Raw genomic sequence first — 23885 nt, 5'->3', positions numbered from 1 at the left:
AAGATTTATATTGTGACTCAGAGCTAGATTTTTCTCATACAAGCAATGGATTAAAAGTGAACAGCTACTGAGTCTGATTGCCAGACTAATTCAGTTTATTTTCTGTGTGTATTATGCTGTCTCTTCGCCTTCTGAATATTATATGAAAATAAGAAAATGGAGGCGTAGAATAGAATTATGGAATGGCTTGGGGACCTTGAAGTCCATCTGGTTCCAGCCCCCTTGCTATGGACAGGGTTGCCTCCCACTACATCATGCTCAGGGCTTCATCCAACCTGTCCTTGAACTCATCCAGGGATGGAGCATACATAGCTTCTCAGAGCAACCAGTTCCAGTACCTCACCACCCTTGAACAATTTCTCTTTACTGTCTAACCCAAATTCCCCTCTTTCATTACAAACCGATGCTCCAAGATGGGGGAGTTCAAAGTCTGGTTTGCTTATTTCTTTCAGAATTTGAGGATCCCTATTACCTTGTGAAGAAACAGAATGTAAATCCATCTTACAGTAGCTATTGCACTCTATGAAGTAGTGCAGTTAGCGTTCATTTATATTCTCTCTTAATTTTGCACCAAGTTCAAATGCAGTCTCCTAAATTCACATACTCATGCTAGCTTCCAGTATTTACAATAATTTTCTTTTTTTCTGAGGATTTCTTTTTTCTTTTGCACAGAAAACTTTGCAGAGACACATCAGTGAACGTGAGGGACAAAGTGCTGAGGCCCTGCTCCCTGTGGGGTGGGCCATCACCAACCTCTTCTTTGGTACTGAACAAAGAGGAAGAATCGCAGGATGAGAATTTTGGTAAGATGGAGAGCAGAACTCTGGAAGGGTTTGTTCTGGTCTTACTCATAAGTGGACCTTTCCTGTCACCCATTTATAAGTGTTTTGAGTCATTAATGCCATATTTTGTTTCTGTAATTATAGTCTGAGAGTTGGTGGAAACCCTTCAAATACCAAGATCATCTTGCTGGGAGAGGCAGAGTGGTGCATTTGTTTTTGCTAAATTAGCATTCGAAATCGCCAGATTTGATGGGAGTTCCTTCTCTGATGTTAAAGCGTACTGAAGCTTCATGTAGTTTTGGTGGCTCTCCAGAAAAGTTTTCAGTTTGTTTCTTGATATGTTCCAGTTAGGTTTGCAGTAAGCTGGTGGTGGTAGATCTTCTAATATACATGCTGAAAGGAAGACCAAAGGATTGTAATGCTAGAATTGAAAGAGAAAATTAAGGTTTGTGCAAGGTTTGAAAATTGGAAATATATTTCTGCTTCCAAGGAAGAAGCATGGCCTGCTAGGTAGAGCAGAAACAAAGCCAGGGCAGATTTCTGGATTTTATTGCTGGCTTTGTTGTTGGCTGCAGTGAGACTTTATTTGTGCTCCCACTTCCTGTTTTTAAGATGAGGGCTATACTTGCTAAAAAGGGTGAAAAACAGTGGCTCTGCAAGAGCTTTGTCTGCTAGGCAGAAAAATACAGTGATATCTTCTGTCACTCAGCAAGCTGTAACTAGCCTTTAAAAGTAACTCAGTTGAAGTAGTAAATGCCCATATTAAAGAAATAAACAAGTTTTAAGCAAATTTTTAACAACAGCCTTTAAACATTTTGGGACCCATCCCACCACTCGGTCTTAATCCAGAATTCTTTTTCTTGCTGTTTGAGAAAGAGTTTAACCATCAAAACTTGAGGGAAAAAGCTTCAATATGTTTGTTAGCTTCTCTAAAGTAAGTATCAACTTTTCACCTTTATGTGGCATATGATATGTTAATGCTTCTTCATTGCAAGGAAAGTTGGCTATGTGCAGACAGAACTTTATTCCATGTTTGTGTCAAAATCTGAACATGAATTACATGACAGGAAAATGGAGTTAAAATTTTGGGGGCTTCTCCTTAAATTTAAGGGGTGTCTACAGAAGGAATAATCTTCCAAAGAACAGGGGAATGTTGCCTAGGACAACGTTAATGAATTAGTAAAAAGAAAAATATGATTTTGCGTATGATGTTTCAGAAAATAATTTGTTGTATGGGACTTTCTCCAATTTGTAGTCGCTGGGAAAACTTTCCCTGGAGTCAATTGACGATTGACTAGCGCCATGGAACGGATTTTTTTGACAGGAAGTAAGTGTCAAATGCTGCCATTTTGCAATTGTTCACTTTCCCAGCTGCAAATGACATTGCAAGACTAGAAGATCTAAGCCCTGTGAATCTGAACAAGTGTAACCATAATGCCTCACTGGGGCTGTTTGGCTCTGGCCTAAGGTAAGGTTTGCACTGACATGATGCAGGGGATTTAAACCTCAGATAAAAATAAGCTGTGTGTGCACATTGCTGGATCAGTTCAAAGGTCCATCTCTCCTCTCTGGAAGTGGCATACATGCCAGGTGACATACAAGGGCCCCCTACATTACAGGAATATGCTTGGCAGCCCCATCAGATGGATTTTACCTGAGTTGTTCCAGGCCATCTTTCATCTCCCCAGCTTTTTCTCACAGTGCATTATCACCATTTCCACAATTATCACAGTTATTGTCCTTCTGCAAGTGAACAGTGAAGCAGTTGATTTTGTGAGACAATGTTAAATATAACAATATTTTTTTCTTGCACTAATCTCATACCTGCTTCTTTTCTATTTTCTGTCACACTCTTATTGATGCAGCTGTAGCAATATGGTGATCACAAATTTCAGGAGTGTCAGAGAGAAATTTTCATGTGCAATTACATACACTTCTTTTATTTCCACATATTGGCAGGAAAAAAAAATGTATATTCCTATTACTAGCAGCTGATTACAGTTTCCTTATTCTTTTACTGCTAAAATAATTGCAGAGTTGGAAGAGCTGCATCTCTGTCTTGAAGAGAAAAAACAAGCTTTGGAAATGATGCTTTGTGCCTGTGCAGGTGAGTTTGCTCTTTTGCAAGGTTTATTTTTCAGATCACAGGAAAGGGATTTGAGTGCTAGAATCGTTCGATTCCATGAGAACATCTTCATTTGAAAGGATATCAAGGGCTGCCTGTTAATCCACTGGCTAAAACTTAAGTAAGCAGAGGCTAATGTCTCTTTACTGGTTTAATTAACAACAATTACTTGTCTAAAGATAAGGTATTTCCAGTTAAAAGCCATTCCCTTCAACTCCAGATCAGCTGAGAATAGTTCAAATTAGTTTTAGGGTAGGGTCAAAGATCAGAATTTTAGGGGTTTGAAGTTTTTTAACTGAGCGGATCAACACATATCTGCCAAGGCAGAATCCACATCTCCTTGCAAAGAGGCAGGCCAGCATTTCCATCTGCATGAGAGAGGATTGTTTGGGGGTTTTAAACAAACTACTTAATGGAGTGCCACCGAGGCACACATCTGTCCGCTGGGTATCTGGAGTCTGATCAGCCTCTGTAGTTCATTTCAGTGTCATCGGCAGGGGCATGGAGCTGGAGCAAGCCAAACTTAGCATGTTACGGACCTGTACAAGATTTAGAAAACAAGTGGAAATGTGTAGGAAAAAGAACAGAAAACAGAATGAAACCAAGAGCGTTTTTGTGCTCTTCTGCTGTGAGCTTTCTGCTCGGCAGAAGCACAGTCCTTCGGCTGAAGCTGGAGCTGCTGGTGCTTATGGGTCTGCCTTGCACAGCTTCTGGAAATCACTGGTGGGTAGAAGGGGAAGGACTCACTTCATAAAAGTGAACATATTCCACCTGGTTGGAATTTTCTTTGCTGCAATCATGAGACGGATCCCACAGAGAGCGGGCAGTCCACCCTGGCTGATCTGTGGGGTGAATTTGTGACACATGGCCAGAGAGGGATTGAAGGGACCAATATTATGTAGCTCTGTGCTTCAGCTGCACCAGAGAGCTCCCCTCCTTCCCGAGGTCTGCAGGATCTAAATCATGTGGCTGCATCTACAACCACATAGGTTAGGGAGATGGGAACCTAACCGCCTTCCTGCCCTGCTCTGTTGGGCCATGTTTCTAAAGGTTTGAGCCTACTGCAGCAGGTTTTTCTGGAGACATTTCTTCAAGAGACAGTGTCAAAACCTGGAGTAAAGCTCCTGCTGATCAGAATAGCTGTGAACCAAGCAGAGCAATGATGCCCTCATGGTTCTTTCACACTGAGCTTGTGCTAACTCTGGCTCTGGATTACTGGCTCACCAAGAGTCCAGAGTAAAGGCTCACCCCACTTTTTGCTAAAGTCTTGGGCCCAGAGCTTGGAAGCTCCTGAGACATTCAGTTTCCATCACCTTAGTGTTTGGATGAAATGGTTTTGAAGTCTGATGTGTGTGCTGCCTAGGAGGTGAGGAAAGAGGTTCTACCATGACACAGGCCTTCATGACAACCAGGTCAGGGCTTGCAGGGCTATAAGGCATTTTTCCATGTCTTACAGAAATGAGAGGAATGCATAGGCTGGTGTTGGTAAGACGGAGTCTTTAATATGACATCCGTCATTCAGCTGGCCAGCCACTGCTCCCTGAGGTTCTGTTTGATCAAAGGAGAAAAAAAAGAGTTCCTATTGCATTTATAGTCATGCTTCCATCCCATGTCAAGGCCACTGAAGTCCATCAGATGTGAGCATGTGAGAACATGGGTTCAGTTTCATTGATGCTTCACTTCAGTGTCTTTGTCTGGACCAAAATCTGCTCAGAGCACAGCAAACTATGCACTCTGTACCCCTAGTGCCAGGGAAACACACTCCAGGCTGGCAGCATTGCCTATTCCCAGTGCACATGGTCCCAGGGAAATATCTGGGGAGTCAAGAACCTGAAGGCTTTTGACTTGTGCCCTTGTGCCTTTTCCTGAACACATTTTTTTACAATGTAGAAGCTTAAAAAAAAAAAGGCACAACAGAAGTTTCTTTGTCTTTTTCTACCTCAGGCTGGAAAAACACTTTAATGTCTGTACCTCTTTTTTCCCAGCTGCATTGGGCAAAGCCACCCCCACATGCCCACAAGTGAAAAGGGCACAATGCAGTCCTGTGGCCACCTTCTCCTATCACCAGCAGCCCAGAGTTACCTCAGGTTGAATTCAGTCCCTGAATGCAAATTGCAGGGGTTGTGCCAGGGGTGCTGGAAGGGCTGTGACCCAGATTTATGCACAGAAGTGAATTTGCAACATGAGTGGGCAAGGAGACTCCAACATGTGTGTGGTAGAAGGATAGGAACCTCCTTCCCTTCTTATTCCTATTGAGTTTGACTGTGGTCTAATGCTGTTCAGCAAAGGCCAGGCACTGGGCAGGGAAGCAGCGGCTGAATACTCTAACAAGTGGCTTGTTAGTGAGGAATGTCCTGCAGTAAGTATGGAGCAGCCTTGTCACTTCTCAGCCAACTCTCTGAGGACATTGAGGAAGGAGGACAAAATGAGTGCAGCCCTCCTGGGCCTCCCCTTAAGAGTTTAAAAGCAAAATATTGATTTTGAGTTACCCTGCTTCAACTCAGCTTCACTCTCCTGATATTTTTATTCCCTTGTAGATTTCTGACTCCATTTGTTTTTTAAAGAAATCGCTGGTGAAGTCGTGGTGTGTCCATGTAACATTCCTGCGCCTAAAAATATGGTCAATTGACACCTTGAAGGTTTCCAGGCAACTCTAACCATTTGTGACATCTTTAGCTGCATCTCCAGTATGTTCAAAACAGATGAAGTGAATGAATTGATTTTAGCTGTATAAAACCCTTGACGAAAATCTCTTTGTGGCCATCAAAGCCACAGTAAGTAAGTCTCTTGATGATTTGTGGAGTATTTGCTTATGCCATGAATTTGATCCTTCCCACCTCTCCACTTGTTTTTCAGCAAGCTTTGCTGTGGGCTCCCTGCTCCTGAAAGCGCTGCAGCTTCCTTCCCCTGGGCCAGGGCACGAGCCAGAGAGAAATGATGCTGTGCCTTGCCTACCGCTGTAGCATCACCAGCTCAGACCTGAAACTGTGCGTATACCATAAGGTACCATCCCAACAGCAGAAAATAAGCACTTCACTAGTTGTTTTTAATCACTGCGACACCCAGTTTGCTGCATAAAATCAGGATTGCAAAAGTTGAAGTCAAAATGGTTCTTTGATGGGCTTAAGGAGACAGCTAAAACAACAAAACCTTTCCCTCTCTCCCCAGAAAACATTTGGACATTCACATGTAGTGAGATGTGCAATAGGCTACGAATAAATTAAGTGCAGAATCTCAGCTCCTTTAATGAAATAATCTGCTAAACTGATGTTTGTATGTAGTTCAAAGAAAATCCTTTTGAAGACATATGGCCTTTTCATTGTGTTCCATTTTGGCTCGAGTTTCATAGTACTAATAAAATAAACTGCTGATGAACCTGATTACTTTGGTTTTTTTCAAGGTTCCTCTGAGTATTTCTAACCTTAAAGATTCAGGCTTGTCCAAGCACAGAACTTGGTGTCTCGGTTTTTTCCCCTTGACAAAAAATGGAGGACTGAAGCAGGGGTGGGATTATGCTGAATTCACCACTGATAGGGCTGAAGTGCTGATCATACCATATTGCAGAAATGTAAGATATTCTTGGCTGATCTGGGAAAGACTCACTGAACCCAAGCGAAACAGCAAATGATTTTGCTGGAAGCAAGGGAAGAGTAAGCAAAGTGTGAGCAGCAAAGTCTGGTTTGGCTAAGTCTTTGACACACATGAAGAGCTGTGCCCACACCTGGTGCCCTAGCCTGACTAAACTGGTAATAACCACCTGATACCTGTAATCTGGCTTGTCTGCATGCAAGTCATGAGATTCTTTCAGTCACTACAGTGTCTAGGCCAGTGTTTCTCATTGAACAAGAGCATTTTTTGAAGAAAAAAAAAAAAAAAAAAAGCATCAAATCTGAAGATAAAGTGACAAAAAGACAAGTAAGCTGATCTTCTAATAAGCTGCATGGATGGATTGCTACTTTAGGCAGGAACTGGTCAGCGTCATCTTCTTTGGGGACTTTGTTTTTTGGGGAAAAGCAAACAGAACAGCCAAACTCCTTCCCAACTCTAATTTCCTTATTGAAGAACATGAAGTTGGTTCTTATTTAGCAAATTAAATATGGGATCCATTTCTTTCAGTGCTGCCTCATTTATTTGCCACATGCAAGCATGGTAATATATATGTAGAAACATTCTGCTCAATTGCAAATCACCGTGGAAAGCTGAGGGAGATAAATACTCAGCCCCTCCAAGACTTCTGTTGTCTAAAAACAGCAGTACAGAATAGTAAGGTGGGTAGAGTACTTCTTTTCCCTAGAAGTCCTTCTTTTATATCTTTTGAATGACGTGACTGTAAAGCTAAGAACATAATCTATAGAAACTGAAACACACATGTTATATAGGCAGTGATGCCAACATGAAAAGCCACCTTCTTTTCCTTGCACATGTTGCTGACACTGCTTAAATGACTACAGTCATTTAAGGCCAGATTGGATGAAGACTGGAAGCGTGATACAGTGAGTGACAGCAGCCCATGGCAGTGGGTTGGAACGAGATGGTTTTTATGGATACTCCCAATTCCAAGACATTGTATGTTTTTATGGTCCTGAGTGCATAGACATGGCTGCATGACCTTGGTGCACAACAGCCCACTGCTGAGGGACAGATAACTGAACGAACCTTCTTTTGTGCACTGGGAACAGGAAGAACAGCAGCTGCACGTGGATGCAGCATCTGATTTATCCTGCATTGCAGATGGGAGACCTGATTCCCACAGCGTGGTGGCACTGCGTCAGGACAGAGAAGACCTGGCACTGATTTTAGTGAGAGGGAGAGCAAAATGTGACATGGTGGCAGCGGAGGTACAGTGCTGCTGCAGTTGAGGCACAGAGTGCAGCAGCATCCCTGAAGGCCAGTGGGCTCCTCCTGCCCTGTTGCCCACAGGACAAAGAGATGCAGCATTCTGCCCTTCCTTCCTATCTGTTTCCTGCAGGGCTGCTTCAGCTAGCAGAAAAAAATCATCATCTGATTGCCTCAGCTTACACAGCACAAGCTTGTTTTAAAAAAGCTGTGATCATGTCGGCCTGTCACGTTCCCACCAGCCTCCTGCCAAAACCAAAGCACACCCCATGCTGACTGCCCACAGAGGTAACCCAGAGGAGGTGTGGCCTGGGGTCCAGCCTGCCCAGCTCCCTCACAACCTGAGCTGGCAAGTCTGGGGCTGCTATGGGGATGTGGCCAAGAAACAGCCACCTCAGCCCAACACAATGGGGCTGGCAGGGCTTGGGAGCAAATCTGGAGTGCTGCTGGGGCTGTTGAGGGGCTGCTTTCAAACTGTGACAACTGACTTTGAAGCTTTTCTCTCTTCGAGCGAGCTGAAGGCAGCCCAGGCACATTTGCTACTTTCTGCCCTTTGAGCTGATATCAGGAAAGGGGGAAGATGGATGGGGTCAGGGAGCACGTGTCCACAGGAGATTTCCTCCCTCTATCCCCCCGTGAGGAGCAACTGAGGTTCCCGTGAGGGTGAGGAGGAGGCCAAAGAGCGGCTGCTTCTCCTCGTCACTGGATTTCTAGCAGGAAATCTGTTGGGACATTCTCAGCGCAGCTTTTATCTCTGACTCCCTCCCCACTGAGAGCAAATGATGAGGCCACAAACCCTCCTGCACAGTGCTTCAGTGGTCTGCCAGTGTTTTCCATCCTGTGGGCAGGCTCCTGGGACATCTCTCCCACCAGCCACTGAGGCTTTCCATCAGACCTGGTCCAGCCATGCCCTACTCAGCCTGAGCAGCCCACAGATCAGCCCAAACTAGGGCAAAAAGCAGGTCGAGGAGGGCACACCCGTGGTAAGAACCAGGTTTAATGAAGTCACAGCAAAACTCTCGGCTAACTTGCCCTGCCTATGAAGATACACATTTCCGCAGGCTGTGAAATGTGTAATGTGAAAAAATGGTTGACAAAGTAATTTCAGCTCTGGCTGTGGTTTTCCTAGTCAGACACGAACATGGTCAGTAGCCCAACCCTTTGCTCCCCAGACATGACAGCTGCTCAAAAGCTTTCTTTATTCTGAAAAGAAAAAAAATATTTCAAGACTTCAATTTAAATACACAGAAATCCAAATGGGATAAGTGTTAATTTGAATTTACACATAAGATATCATAACCTGTAGGGGATAAGGAGAAGATCAGAAAATAAAACCTGTATTTGCTTTTCCTGAATAAATTATATGATCAAGTTAAAAAATAAAAGAAGAAAAAAAAGAAAAAGCTCTATTCCAAGTGCAATCACTTTTTCTGAAAACATAGCCTGCATAGACATGAATGAGGTGTTTAGTAAGCTCTGTCCATACTGTAGTGCGAAGAAGGAAAAAAATCACTTTGGTAGCTGAGCCAAGTGAGATAGCCAAACTCAGCCTGAGAATGTTTCTGCAGATATCCACTGGGATGTAACACGCCCAGTTTTCAGTATGATGCATGTTCAACTGCAAAGCATCAGCATCTGCAGCAGAAGCCTCTTGGTAGAGCTGGTGAAAGCAGAGCAGAGCTATAACAGGAAATGGCAAATGGGTGGCTGCTTGGGTCCTGTAGCACAGCCTGCGGCCTTCAGCTAGGCTGTGTCTGATGAGGATGCCAACAAAGATGGGCTGCTCCAGCCCAGAACCATTTCAGTAGACCCCACCTGAATCTGAACTTACAAGCGGAAGCCCTGCCACATCTCTGCTGGCTTCACGTGAGCCATGGCAAGGAGAGCTGCTCCCATGGCTGCTGAGAGATGTGATGGGGGTGGGGAGAAAACCTGTCATCATTTTTTTTGTGCAGTCACTAGTTTATTTTCTTGTGAATGATAGTAACAGTTCAGCCTACAAAGCTGATGTAGTTGTGAAACTTTTTTTCAGCTGTCACTGTTCAAATGCCCCTGCATGGATATTTTAAAGCAGTCTGCTTTAACAGCGGTGTGACTATACCTAATGCCCTTACATAATTATTTCTTTAACTTGTTTTTTCAATAGTTTTATTACTCTGAAGATTCCTTTAAAGCTTGTTGTTGCAATCATTGTTTCCACTTCTCATCTTCGTAACTGTTCTCAAGATTTATGAAGTCAGAATTTCCCAAAGCAAGATGCTTCTGCAAGTCATCTATTCAGTCAGGATGTAACGGATGCCTCCTGTCACTAGCTGAATGAATAGACAGGGCAAACTTCAGCTGAATGTCAATGCCCAGATTCCACATATTTTCAGAGGAATAAGAAGCTTCTGGCAAATTCATATCCACTTGGGATGAATGGATGGGTAACATAGGTGCAATATAAGGACTATTCTGGAACAGCCATCACTCAGAGTTCAGGCACACATGCCTACTACTGGTGTTTGCAAGATGTTTGCAAGACTGTGGCCTTAGAAAGGCTGTAGCAGGCTGTGTGGGTTCATGAGTTACCTTGCTCTTCTCTCACATGTCTTGGCCTCTGCAGTACAGATATGAGAACCTGGGATCTGGGCTTAGGGTGTGTAGTTTAAGAGGATTCTGACTATTAGGAAGATCCCATCAATGGCTGGGATGGACCAACTGAAGTTTTGCTGGCCACCACTGGGAATAGGAGTGAAGAAAAGGGCATGGCCCAAAGCAAAACCCAGCTAACGTGCAAACGAGCCCACCATTCTATATCTTGGCTCTATCAAATGCTACCAGCTATCACATTGGTGAGAAAGGCAGAAAAGGCAGCTGGGCTCAACCTGCCACTGCCTGTTGGGATTCTGAATTGGAAAATTTCTAACTCTTGTTTTATGCAAGTAAGCATAGAGGAAGGAAGGCAGCCAAGAGTTGGTTGAGAGATGTAAGTGCTTCTGCCGTAGGTGTTTGAGGTCAGATCTGCAGAAGGAACCAGCCTGAGCTGCATGAAGCCCTGCTTGCTGCCCTGCTCAGCACACCACTGCTGCCCCAGCCTCTGCCATGCAGACAGCCATGTGCAGCCAGCGTCAAGGTGCAGAGCTCTGGGGAAAATTGCCACCTGATGAACTTACAAAGTCCCTTCTAACCTGGGGTGTTCTGTGATACACATGAGCTGTAGATTTCATGGCCTGGTTTCATCAATGTCTGGTAGAAACACAGCTGAGACCTTTTGCTTCTTCATGCAGCAGCTTTCTGTACCTGGCACACCGTACTGAGACCTCTCTCCTTTATGTGCTTTGTATTCTTCATCCAAGCTAGGCATATCACTTTGACTCCTTCCTCCCATGGGATGGGATTTTATTGACTTGCAGATTGCATTTGCTCTTACACAGATTTATTGCATACAAATCAAGAAGTTGAGAGGAAGACAATGTAATGAATATGCTAAGCATGGAAAAGTGGTATATTGTTATGGTTACACTACAGTGTATTTAAGGCAGAAAAGTGAATATAAATACCCAAAAAACAGCAGTTCTGCATCAAAACATAGGAAGAAGAATGGGAGGTTGGAGAATTGAAAATTCTACTGAAAAGAAATGATTGTCTTGCCCTGAATTCCAGTTTTGCCTGACTAGGAATTTTGGCCACTGTGTGTGTGTGCATGCTGTGTATTTGTGTGCATGCGAGTGTGTGTGCATACATTGTAAACATATATATATACATGTCAATCTGTGAAAATGCATAATTTCTTGGCTCTCATCCTAACCTTTGTGCAACTGGGTGCCGGGATCTGGATATTCAGTGTGCTTAGCAGCACTTTTTAATGAAGAGGTGTTTTCTCCCTTGGAGCTGTCATTCTCTGCCACATCACAGACTCTTTCAGACAGAAAAATAATTGGCCACTTTCTTAGAGCGTGGAATCGGAGAGCCCCAGGGACTGACGGAGTGCTCAGCGAACCGGGACGATGCCTTGCTGTGGCGCCCACTAGTGACTCCTGCCTTGCTGTGGATGCTCCCTGTGGAGGACCTGCACTCAGGGGCCTGCCATCCGCCCAGCACCTGAATCGGGGCTGGTAGACGGTGCCATGAAATGTGACAGGCGAGATTCAAATCCCTAGAAGGAGAAAGATGAAAAGAAACGGACAATTATTTCCAGAACTGATCAGCTACTAAATGGAAATTCAGTTCATCTTATCCTTTTTTTTTTTCTCTCTCTCTCTGTAAAATGCACATACTTGTTGTCCAGGGATAGTCTTCTGTGTTTGCAGAAGGCTTTTTGTGTTATTTTGTTGTGAAGATGGGATTTTGGCAGTGCTTATTCTACTTGGGGGCTCATAACATCCACTCTTCTTCTTCATCAACTACTTCCCACAGTTATTAATTGTGAGTAAATAGGCAATGCAGTAATATTTACCCTTAGCAACTCCCACCTACTGCACCACAGGCAGAAAAGTGGTGAAATGCGTGGTCAGGCTGCCTGTGTGCCATCCTTGAGCTCCAGGTGGACTTTCAGAGTACTTTCCTGACAAAAGCATGCCCCTGCCTAACAGCAAAAAAAATGCACAAATACAACAAAGCTCACCCTGCCTAGCAAAGTCCAGCTCTGCTACCTGAACATCAGTTCTTGCTTCCCCTACCATTCTTGGTATGACAGTGGTGTCCCACTCCTGCTCCCAAGGGTGGCAGACGAAAGAAGGACATCTGCCTGAGGCACTGAAGGCTCCTTCTCTTTATACTCACTCCATACCGATTGAAGGAAAAGCACAACCTTCACTTCAGTACCTGGTCCCAGGTCACCAAGAGTACGTGTGTAGGAAGACAGCAGCCACCACCCCCTGGGATGGAGAGATTGCAGCCCTCAGACCTTTAACATCAGGCCAGGACTCTGTTTTACTCACCTGGTCGATGCACAGCTTGCCAGCCCTGTTTCAGGATGCATATAAGGGTAAATGGAAGGTGGGATTTTATCTTGAGTAGGCTCAATAAGGTGTAAAGTAGGCAGAAATGTTGCCATGATAATATTATGTCACTGTAACCCCACCACCCTATGACATCAGGGTCTGATTACTCCTATCAGGCCACCAGCTGCTTTCTAATGGATCTTAGTAAAGGAGGCTGTATTTTAATTCAGGCCAACACCTACCACAAAAGATCAGAAGACTTTCTTTTTTTCGACGTCCTTTTCATATTCATTACATCCATTCCTTTTCTGTCCCTTAATCCATAATAGCTCTGGACAGCAGGAGAACCAGTAACTGCCTGAAACGTGACTGGTGGAGAAAGGAAAGAGTACAGACCAAAAAAAAAAAGGAAAAAAAAAAAAAAAGAAGGAAGGAAGGAAGGAAGGAAGGAAGGAAGGATGTGCATTTGTGCATGGTTCAAAGTTCTGCCATGATGTTGCCCATTTATCTGCACTTATCTGCATAATTCAGCCTCTTTCAGGCTAAAATTTCCCCTCAGTAATGTGCTAGAATCAACACAACCGTCCATGCTAAGAAGAAAGAGTGGTGCTCATACTTCCTGGAGTTAATTGGAGAAAAAAATGGTGTGCAGATGCTTTCACGGGGCCAGTGGCAAAATAGAGATTTGTTTTGTGATGAGGAGTGAGTTCGGTGTTTTCTTGGTGTGGGGTTGGGGAGGCGGGGAGAGAGGGAGGGGTTGTTTGTTTGTTTTGAAGGGTGGTGGGTGGCAACCTTTTGGATTTCACAGAACTATGGAATCATTTAAGTTTGGACAAGAGCTCGAAGACCATCCATTCCAACCGTGGACCCGCCCCCACTGTGTCCACTGACCACGTCCCTCAGTGCCGCATCCACACGGTTCTTCAACACCTCCAGGGACGGTGACTGCAGCACCTCCCTGGGCAGCCTGTGCCACTGCCTCACCGCTCTTTTGGAGAAGAAATATTTCCTAATATCCAACTTGAACAGAAAGCTAGTTACGCTTCCTCTTCGTGATGTAACTTCTTTCTTCTGTGTACGTACTGTGCCGCCCATAGCAGCTCTCTCACGGGTTTCTGACGGGCGCTGACTGCCCCAGCCAGCCCAACCCACGTTGCGCAGGACGCACCTCTTCCAGAGCGGCTTTCCGAGCCGGAATTCAGCTGGGGAAGAAAGTGCCCATTGACCCCCCTTTATCTCCTAACGACCTCGCTCCGCTCCGCCTTTGGTCTCGCTGCCCGCAGATGGGCCTTTTCGGAGCGCTACCTGCGGGCATCAGCTCGTTGTGAAGGCGCATAGCCCTGCGAGCCCGGTGCTTAGAAACGCTTAGGGGCACTTGAGACCTCAATGCCGAACGCAGCCCCCCGCCGAGGGGGCTTCAAAGCGCCGGCTGACACCCGGCCGGGCCGGAGCTCCCCCAGGCATGCCCGGGGCGGCTGCAGCCCGCAGAGCCCGGCGGCACGCTGCTGCTTCCGACGGGCGTTCTGTCGCCACCCACACGTCGGGGAGGCTGTTTAACAGTGGATCCACTCTAGGCCCGGCTGTGTCGGGGCCTTGGCGTGCTGAAAATGTAACTTTTTAAAGTGCTGGAACAAAAAGCAGAGCGTCTTTTAATGAGATTTGGGGCTCTGCTGTTTAAGCAGCTTAGTCGAGTCCATGCTCTTAGAATACCATTCTTATTCCACATTTCTGATCCAAAACCAAAAATCAGCTGTTCAGTACTCTCTTTGATAGACGTGTAAATACAAATAAGCTCAAACAGAGCGGATCTACAGCCATTACAGCCACGTCGGGGATCCTGGCGTGTTCCCATGCTTCCATCACATGCTGTCAGGCCGACAATTGGCACTGATCTATGAGCCAGTAAGCGACCGTGCTTTAAAACCAGGGGAAGGTGCTAGGCATCCCTCATTAGCCTTATCGGAGGGTGAAATACACGCGTTTAAGGAGAGCTGTTTGGAGATCCCTGTGCATGAATAATACGAAATATGAAGTGCTGCTCGTGGTTATGTTTGGCTCCATGATCCTAATTTCAGTCTCTTCTTCTCCCTAGGTTTCCTTTTCGTCTCTATAGTTCAATTTTGAGAAAGAAATGTCACCTCAGAACTAAATCCAGCTGAGTACTTTTCCCATCTCCTTTCAGTAGCTTTCCCAAATATTTGTGAAAACGACAAAAGCACCTCCTTGCAAAGCATTACACTTTCTGAAACATGTTTTGTTTCTGTAGCCAGCAGGATGCCTTAGGCCCAGCAACAAAGAACAGTTACATGATCTTCAGTAGCAAAATTATCCATTGCCAAGAATGTGATTCAAGCTCAGTCTTTCGAACTTTGTCTGTGTTATACTGCCATACTTCACTGCTTAGGATCAGATCTGGATTAGCTAATTATTAGCTAATGATTAGCTAATTATGAACTAATAATTGCAGTTCCCTTTAATACAATATTGCTGCTGAAGATACAGAGTTTTTTAGCTATCATTTCTCCTATGAATTAGAAAAAGGACATGACTGCTAAGACTACTTGGAATACTGCTTAATTTTCAAGTAGGGAGTTGTTTCTGTTATCTCCTGATTCAGTAACTCATGTCTGTTCTTCCTGTTCCAAACATCGTGTCTGGAAAAGGGTGTTCTCCTCGCTTTCATTAATTAAACCCATGATAAGTATGGGGCTTATGCTTTTGTATACCTATGCACATCTTTTTAATGTTTAAGTCTATATTCTGCCTTTTTGAATTGGTTATGATACATAATAAATTGGCAGCTAAATGTAATTGGTTACCAAAGAGTAAAATTGCTAATAATTCAGCACCATCCCACTTAATATTAAACATAATAGTTCTTTGGTTTTATACACCTATTGATTTCCCCTATTTAAAGTACACATTTACATATTTCAACAGCAGCTCTCTGGCTTTTTACCCTTTGGGGTTTGATTTTTTACACCTCATAGTATATTTAAGCTGCACTTTTTGTAGCTTCAGGACTGTATACTCCCACGTCATAAACTAACATGGATTGGTGAGCTTTGCAGCTATAGGGCAACACTTCTCAACAGAAAAATAAAGGGGAGGGAGTGGGGGGTGAGGAGGCGTTTTCAATTAATTTAGTTTCCTAGCATTCCCATGAAGGAGGTGTCTCTCGTCTGCATGTGAGAGATTGAAACAGCCTGAGCACTGGAAGGATGGAGCAGGCTTCTTCATAAAAATACTCACCGAGGTTCAGCGTCAGGCTGCAATGCCCCGAGCCTTTCCCAAGCATACTGATGTGCCTCTGATTATTCTGCATGCTGTAAGCTCTCTGCAGCCTTGAAAAGTATGAAGATTTTTAAAAAAAGGAAGAAAAGAAAAGGAAGAAGAAGCGCTCGTGTGTGAGTGACTGCACCTGAAAAGTCTCCAGTTTAGTGATTTCAAAAAGGGCTCTGAAGGACGGTGGAAGCGTGGCAAGCCTCATGACGGCATCTCAAAGTATCCTTCCTTTGCCCAGCCCCATACTCTGTGTGTAGTTGGAGATCAATGGAGGGGAAGGGGGGGAAGGGGGGGAAGGGAGGAGGAGGTGGAGGTGGAGGGTAGGTTGGGTGGCTGAAGAAAATCTGTGAAATCCCATCCCAAAATTGCTGTAAAGGTGAAAGTATTGCAGCCCCTCGGGAGTTGGATGCTAGCAGATTGAGGAGGGCATCCAGAAACAGCAAGCTTTTTTTTTTTTTTTTTTTTTTTTCCCCACCAAAATGAGAGCAAGGAAAATCAAGTAAGGAAAATAAATACTTCACAGAAACGGTTCAAATGTAGCACTCAGGAAATGACCCCAGGACCTGGATATCCTGCAGAGACAAGAGCGTGGTGACAGGAGCACAGCATAGCAGTGCATTCTCCTAACCAGAATTCTTAAGCTGTCTGTGTAGAACTGCTGTGTGTGTATCCATACTCACATAGGTAAGGATAATGGATATATATGGCTACATGGGGTGATGTGTGAAGGTATATATATGTGCACAGTAGCCTGATGGAATAGGCTATATTGCATTTCAACTTCTTTTCTCCTTCTAGGCCCTTCCTTGCAGGGTGCTTCGGTTTAACAGTGTTAGTCCCCATGAATTTAAACCATTTGCTGAAGCTCTTTTCTGATCGCTGACCTCCAAGAAACAGGAAAGGACTCAATCCTATCCCAAAGGCAAAGGAGAAAATATTTCAGCACCACATCGTTCTGCCGTAACTGAGGCTGCGTTTTCCTTTAGAGTCGGACGTGCTCCTCGTTTGAATAAACCCAGGGAGTATATTTGAATAAAGTGCAACAAAACGAGATAATCTGTAACCCTTCAAAGACCTACACTTTCTTTCAACATTGTTTTTGTGGTTTGGGGGTTATTCTGATAGTTTTACGAACCTAATTCTCCTTTCCGTCTCACCAGCCTGCTGCTTCTGCAGCTCTATCTATCAGATAACACCTGCAGGGCTGCGGGACCCATTCGGAAATCTGTCCCACTCAAGTCCGAAAGATCCCGCAGCTCTGCACGGCGGCGTTCCTCGGCGCGACCCCGGAGGGGCAGCGGGAACGGAACTGAATCGTAGTTGGGCGGGGGGCGATGCCCGACCCTCCAGGAGGCGAGATTTGAAGCAGGGGCGATGACAGGGACTGCGTCCCGAGAAATTGGTTGGCGGCTGGGACGGCAGCTTGAATCTGCGGGCGGAATCGCTGATTTTGCGCGGCGTGCGGGCTGCGTGACACAGCACCCAAATGATGGTTCGCGCTCTCCAAACCCGGCCAGGCGAAACGCAATGAAACCTGGCCCCGGGTTCTGTCCCTACGGCCACCGGGCCGAATAGGAGCTGCGGGACCCGAGGCGGGAGTTGAGGCGAGACTGGTCCGAGATGAGCTTTAGATACATCGTTCCCTGCAGAGAACAGCAAGGAAACCGTAATTCGTTAGGAAAACTTCATGCCGAGCGCATTTCGATCCGGTCCATAAAGCTCTCAGTTTTGCAGGACGACCACGGGTTTCCGATCCCTCCCCCGACCCGGTTCCCTGCTCGAGGGAAATCCGAGCGGCGTCGGGAGGTGTCTGCCCGGCTCTGCCTAACGCGAGGCCAGGGAAATTCTGGAAGAAAAAATACAGCAGCCTCGAACTGAACGGCACCTGCCCTGCAAGGCTTCTTCAAATCGTGGCAGTTGTGTTGTAAAATTAATTCCCTCAAACACTACCCAGTAGCCTCGCAAAACCTCCTTCACCTCTGCCCCAGCCCCGGAGATGGACAGCCCGACGGAGCGGCCTCGGGCAGGGGAGAGGCAGCTGAGCCTCAGCGGAGCTCCGGCGGATCTCTCCCCATTCCACCTTTCCGTTCAGCCTCAGAGCGGGGCTGCCTGGCGGGCGCTGCCCCCCTGCCGGAGTTGTACGGGGAAGGGGCAGCAGCGCCCAGCGGCCGCGCTGCTCCATGCAGAAGCGATGAGCGTAGGACACTTTTTTGTCGTGTCCCTCGTTCGGACGCAAAAATTGGGAATACTGTTATCCAGGAGTGAGCAGGTGGTGGATAGGGCCGGGGGTGCCTCAGTGCCGGTGCCACCAGCCCCCTCCCTCCCCCCCCCCCCCCCTGGCTCCCCACATGCGTATTTGCTTGCCCGCAGCCGGAGGCGGGCACAGCGGGAGCTGCTTCCCCCGGTCCCTCGCTCCGCTCCGGGGCACGCAGCGAGCCCCCCGACCGCCCAACCGCGCCTCGGCCCCTGGTCCAGCGGCTCGGTTAATTACAGGCTATCATCGCGGTGGCCCCGGTGAGGCACCTCGGAGCTCTACGCGGTGAGAGCCGCTGAGCCCCTTCCCTTCCCCGCGCGTCTTTCCACCCGGCAACGAAATCCCGGCTGCGCCGCGGGTCTCCTTTACGTTGTGCCGCGGTGAGGGGGCAGGGATTCTGCAGAGCTCCCCGCGAAGCGCCGGGCTGAAGGGAGAGGGCGAGGGGCTGCGCTTTGGGAGCTGCAAAGTCGTTCTTGCCGAACCGCACGGGCGCGTCAATATTCCTAAATATCCGCTGCCCCGCGCTTCGGAGCAAAATGTTCCCCTTCGAGTAATGCGCGGAACAGATTGGTTCCACGGCTCGGGATCTGGCACCCAAGCGAATCCGCCCTGCCTTCCCGGACGGGGATGCTGAAGGGGAAAGCGCGTTGCTAGAATCCTCCACAGAGTTCCCGAACACTGAACTTGCACCCGGCTTCCAAGGAGACTGCCCCATTAACGTGCCACTTCCCCGGGATTGATGCCGCCCGGGGAGCGAACAGGGGCCGGCAGCCGCTCGGCGGGGCTGAGGCACAGCCCCAATTGTTCCAACGGCGGCACGGCCCCGGGGGGCCTGGGGGTGGCCCGCCCCGTCGCAGCGGCCCGCCAGGTGGCCGTCCTCCATCCTTCCCTCCCTGCTGGGCTCTGCTGTTAGCTCCCATCCCGGTTTCTCTCTGGACCCCCAATTCCTGCTGTGCCCAAGCCTCGTGCGCCCGTTGCTACCCAGATCAGAAATAGTGGCTCGTTTTCCTATGTGTTTTTCCTTTTTTTTGGGGGGGGTGGGGTGGGGTAAGAGGGGGGACCCGGGCTCGCCGCCGGCTCAGCCCTCCCCCGGAGCGGTACGGGCGCTGGGCAGACCCGCCGGCTGTGGACGGGGGGGTCGAGGAGCGGGGGGACACGCGCACCAGAGTCACAGGTGACTTGTTCCAATTAGTAGCTGTCTAATTAAATTAGTGTCACCCGGCCCAGCCAATGGGCCGGCGGGGGTGGAGGGCGGCGAGGAGGCAGCTCGGCACAAGCCCCTCCCCGGCGGCCCGAGCGGCCCGGCGTGCCGGTATAAATGGGCTCTGCGGAGCCTCGGCGCAGCGCTGCGCGGCCGCGGGTCGGGGCCGGCATCGGGTATCGTGGGGGGGTTGTGCAGAGCCGCCGCCGCCCGCCGAGGATGCAGCTGGGAGAGCCGCTGCTGGCGGCGGCGGGGGGGGCCCTGCCGGGAGCCCCCTTTTATCCGCTGGAAGGCGGCGGGCGCGGCGGAGGGACCGGAGCCGGAGGAGGCGGCGGAGCCGGGTCCCGCGGGCCGCCCCGCCCGGGCTCCCCGGCGCATCTCGACCTGGACAAGGCGGCCAAGAAGTTCGCAGCGGCTCCGGCCATGCTGGGCGAGCCCGACGGGGGGGAGCCGCCCTTCGCCGCTCCGAAGCCGGACGGCCGCAAGACCACCCCTTGCGGGGAGGAAGAGCTGCCCTCGGCCGCCGCCGCCCGCTACTCCATGGACAGCCTGAGCCCCGAGCGCTACTACTTGCAGTCCCCCGGGCCGCCCGTCGCCGAGTTGGGGGGGCCCTGCGCTCTCTTCCCGTACCCGCCCGCCGCGCAGCACGGCGCCGTGTACCAGGCGCCCGGCGGGCCGCGCTACCCCTACGGCTCCGTGCTGTCCTCGGGCGGCTTCGCGGGCGCCGTGTGCCCGCCCGGCGGCAGGGCGCAGTTCGGGGGGAGCGGCGGGTACCAGTACGGGCAGGCGGCGGCCGGCGGAGCCCTCTACGGCCCCTACCCGCCGGCCTCGGGTTCCTGCGGAGGGCTCGGGGCGCTGGGGGTGCCGGCGGCCGGGCCCGGGCTGCGGGCGCAAGTCTTCCTCTGCAACCGGCCGCTCTGGCTCAAGTTCCACCGGCACCAGACGGAGATGATCATCACCAAGCAGGGCCGGTAAGCGAGTGGGGGAGTTCGCGGGGGGGAAGGGAAGGAGAAGGGGCCTCTCGGGAAATCCCGCGGCCCGAGCCTTCTCCCCGTGCCGTCCCGCATGCCGTATGTTTTCCTTCTGTCCCCAGGCGGATGTTTCCGTTCCTGAGCTTTAATATCACCGGCCTCAACCCCACTGCCCACTACAACGTCTTCGTGGAGGTGGTGCTGGCAGACCCCAACCACTGGCGCTTCCAAGGGGGAAAATGGGTGACGTGCGGCAAAGCCGACAATAACATGCAGGGTAAGTGTGGGCTTCCCGCCTGCTCTGCTTCCTAAGAAGGCTCCCGATGCGGGAGGAGCTGTGCTCTTACGGCCGCTTTGAGACCCTCGTACGGGACGAGGACTCCTGGGGGTCGCGGTGGAACGAAGCCCCGTGCTGTGCCCGGCTGCTCACCGCCGCGCTGCTTTCCTCCAGGCAACAAGGTGTACGTGCACCCTGAGTCGCCCAACACCGGAGCACACTGGATGCGGCAGGAGATCTCTTTCGGCAAGCTGAAGCTGACCAACAACAAGGGAGCCAACAACAACAACGCGCAGGTGAGTGACGGCGCTCCTGGGAGCCGTGTCGGTAGTGGCATGCAGCAAACAGAGCTGCTGCATCGCTGCTATGACTTGTTCTTTTCTTAGTGGGTTGTTAGTCCTTTAGTCCTGTAGATGTCTTTAAAAGGAGAAGCAATGTCAGAAGTAGATGTGTAAATTTCTATCTTCGGCCACTATTTTTTTCAACTTCACGTTGCTCAAAATGTAGCAGGCTCTCAATTTCCTGCATTTGCAGGACCTGGCATATTAGCAACCTACACAGGCTGTAGCCCTTTGTTTCATTTGCTAGCAGTAAAAAAAAAAAAAAAAAAACACCATTCCCAAGATGAGGTCAACCTTGCAGCCTGTGAATGTTGATGCGGGGTGCAGTTTGTTAACGTTCTCTGTTACTCTTTCAGATGATAGTCCTGCAGTCTCTACACAAATACCAGCCTCGGCTTCACATAGTGGAAGTGACTGAAGATGGCGTTGAGGATCTGAATGATTCTTCAAAGACTCAAACGTTTATTTTCCCTGAAACGCAGTTCATAGCAGTTACAGCCTATCAAAACACCGATGTAAGAATGGGTTGTGCAAAATGACAAGAATATAATGAAGTGTTGAAGGTTCAGCATGTCAACTCACTGTGCTCTGCTTTCATTTTTAGATTACTCAGCTCAAAATTGATCATAATCCTTTTGCAAAGGGCTTCAGAGACAACTATGACTCGTAAGTATGCCTGTACCTCTTATCTTGCAGCTGTTTGGGGAGGCACAGTTCTGCCCTCAAATGCTTTTATATATAAAAAGGAGAAACTTGGAGGCGCTACTTAAGTTATTTAGAAGTAGAAATAGTGTCATTTTGCTAGTTCATGCACCCATTTAGAAGTTACATATGTCTAGAGAGATAAATGGCCATTTAATTACTTAATATGCTGTCTCGATCCTGTTTAATATCCCACCAGAACCTTGCTGGCCTGCAGGCTGGCAGCAAAGCATCTGCTGTTGGAGTGGCAAAATAGCCATCTTCCAATTGTAAGGAAGACTTTCGCCTCGTGAGCAATTTCTGTCATCAAAAGGCCTTTGAAAGACCATAGGTGCATATACTCAAATCTGGCTTCTAAAAGTTCTGCCTTTCATTTAAGATGGCTTTGGCCGTGGAGAGCGGGTATGTGTAACAGCAGTATTCTACTGCTGTTTAGCATTTTCTACTGCTCTAGGAAAAGCAGCATTAACTCTGAAGGCTGATAGAAGGTCCAGATAAACACGGTTGTGACTCCTGTTAAGAACAGCTGCTTTCTTCCTGTTTGTTTTCTAATACCATATTTGGAATTGTAAAGAACTCTCAGTGTTTCTCTTTTATGTTGTAGCATGTACACAGCTTCAGAAAATGACAGATTAACTCCATCTCCCACGGATTCTCCTAGATCCCACCAGATTGTCCCTGGTGCCCGATACAGCGTGCAGCCATTCTTCCAAGAACAGTTTGTCAACAACCTGCCCCCCACCAGATTTTACAACGGTGAGAGAACCGTCCCACAGACCAATGGCTTGCTGTCCCCGCAGCAGAACGAAGAGGTGGCCAGCCCTCCCCAGCGGTGGTTTGTTACTCCCATGCAGCAGCCCAGTGCCAACAAACTGGACATGAACTCCTATGAGACGGAGTATTCTCCTAGCACCTTGCTGCCCTATGGCATTAAATCGCTCCCTCTTCAGACATCCCATGCCTTGGGGTACTACCCTGACCCAACGTTTCCGTCCATGGCAGGCTGGGGGAGTAGGGGCTCCTACCAGAGAAAAATGGCCACGGGATTACCTTGGAGCTCCAGGACGAGTCCTCCCGGCTTCTCTGAAGACCAGCTTTCGAAAGAGAAGGTGAAAGAAGAAATTGGCTCATCCTGGATAGAGACTCCACCCTCCATCAAGTCTCTAGATTCCAACGATTCTGGGGTCTACACAGGTGCTTGTAAGAGAAGGCGGCTCTCCCCCAGCACTTCAAGCAACGAAAATTCCCCATCCATGAAATGTGAGGACATTAATGCTGAGGACTATAGCAAAGACACTTCAAAAGGCATGGGCTACTATGCGTTCTATACCAGTTCCTAAAGCATCCTTTTGTTCCAATTGGCTATTTTTTCAGGGTGGCCTTTGTTTTCTTTTGCATTACAATTGCCAAAAAGACTCTTGCCTTCCACCTTAAATTGTCATGTGCAATTCTAAAGAAGGTGCCAAAGCTTTTTGACTGTTGCAGGTTATTAAGTAGGAAAAGCAAATCACAATATGATTTTTCTCTTAGAAGAAACAGCATGTGGAAAAGCTGTAAGCAGGAGCCTAGATTTTCTACAAGGTGGTTTATTTATTGGAGACACTGAAGTGTACAGTTTGGCTTGGCTCAGAGGCCTGATCAAATCCGTACACTGACTGAGGAAATAGCAGTTGGATTCCAAATTTCACTTTCTTCCCTGCCTTGCCCCTCTGCTAAAGGGCACTGGGGTGGGGGCTGCGCATGCTGTTTTAAACAGAACTGTTTTCTTCAACTCTTGTTTGCAGATTAGTTGACTGAGTTGGGCATTGCTCAGCTAAGGCTTTCTTTAGCAGAAGATGGTTAAAATAAGGCCTGCTCCAGGCAGCTGAACTTGAAGGTCTTGCTGCTAGCGATGCTTTTATAATGGCCAAATTTGACTTTTAAGGAAAGCATGCCTCCATCCCAAAAGCCTAACCTTTACTGAGGTGGCAAAAAAAAAAAATCCAAGTGTACAGTTGTGTTTTGTCTAGGTACACTGTAGAATATTGTGGAATAATATATAGTTGACCTATAGCTGTTCAGTCAGAAGGACCTCCAGTGGTGCTTTGAAGTTCAAAATGCTTTTTTTTTTTTTTGATTAATCAAACTTTGCATATGGAGCATTGCAAAGAGCATTAGCAGATTTCTATTTGCGTGTATGTAAAGTG

The 23885-nt window shown here is 48.0% G+C and overlaps 1 protein-coding gene and 1 long non-coding RNA gene across 5 annotated transcripts; both read left to right on the top strand.

The window, feature by feature from the left end:
- Nucleotides 1-465: 465 nt before the first annotated feature.
- On the top strand, nucleotides 466-6249 carry LOC128085196 (uncharacterized). Of its 2 annotated transcripts, XR_008208835.1 has the most exons (5): nucleotides 466-803; nucleotides 2038-2109; nucleotides 2818-2889; nucleotides 5445-5681; nucleotides 5764-6249. It is a non-coding gene; the product is annotated as an uncharacterized LOC128085196 (long non-coding RNA). The 2 variants fall into 2 exon arrangements; XR_008208834.1 differs by having other exon boundaries at nucleotides 466-2889.
- Nucleotides 6250-19547: 13298 nt separating this feature from the next.
- On the top strand, nucleotides 19548-23646 carry EOMES (eomesodermin). 3 transcript variants are annotated; one of them, XM_052692228.1, is made up of 7 exons: nucleotides 19548-20379; nucleotides 20502-20656; nucleotides 20831-20952; nucleotides 21354-21512; nucleotides 21602-21663; nucleotides 22304-22455; nucleotides 22702-23646. In XM_052692228.1, exons 1-7 carry the CDS (start codon nucleotides 19628-19630, stop codon nucleotides 23037-23039), a joined length of 1740 nt encoding a protein of 579 aa, XP_052548188.1. In that variant the 5' UTR covers nucleotides 19548-19627; the 3' UTR covers nucleotides 23040-23646. The 3 variants fall into 3 exon arrangements, with proteins under 3 accessions (XP_052548188.1, XP_052548187.1, XP_052548186.1); XM_052692227.1 differs by having other exon boundaries at nucleotides 22361-23646; XM_052692226.1 differs by having other exon boundaries at nucleotides 22304-23646.
- Nucleotides 23647-23885: the final 239 nt, after the last annotated feature.

This window comes from Tympanuchus pallidicinctus, unplaced genomic scaffold, assembly GCF_026119805.1.
Source record: "Tympanuchus pallidicinctus isolate F22 unplaced genomic scaffold, pur_lepc_1.0 scaffold3, whole genome shotgun sequence".
Taxonomy (NCBI): domain Eukaryota; kingdom Metazoa; phylum Chordata; class Aves; order Galliformes; family Phasianidae; genus Tympanuchus; species Tympanuchus pallidicinctus.
Note: the sequence above shows the minus strand (reverse complement) of the source record. Positions and strands in the feature narration are given on the sequence as shown.

Coding starts and splice junctions, on each gene's coding strand:
- EOMES (XM_052692226.1), top strand. CDS start 19,628: ATGCAGCTGGGAGAGCCGCTGCTGGCGGCGGCGGGGGGGGCCCTGCCG. Junction 20,380..20,501: donor ATCATCACCAAGCAGGGCCG/GTAAGCGAGTGG, acceptor TTCTGTCCCCAG/GCGGATGTTTCCGTTCCTGA. Junction 21,664..22,303: donor TTCAGAGACAACTATGACTC/GTAAGTATGCCT, acceptor TTTATGTTGTAG/CATGTACACAGCTTCAGAAA.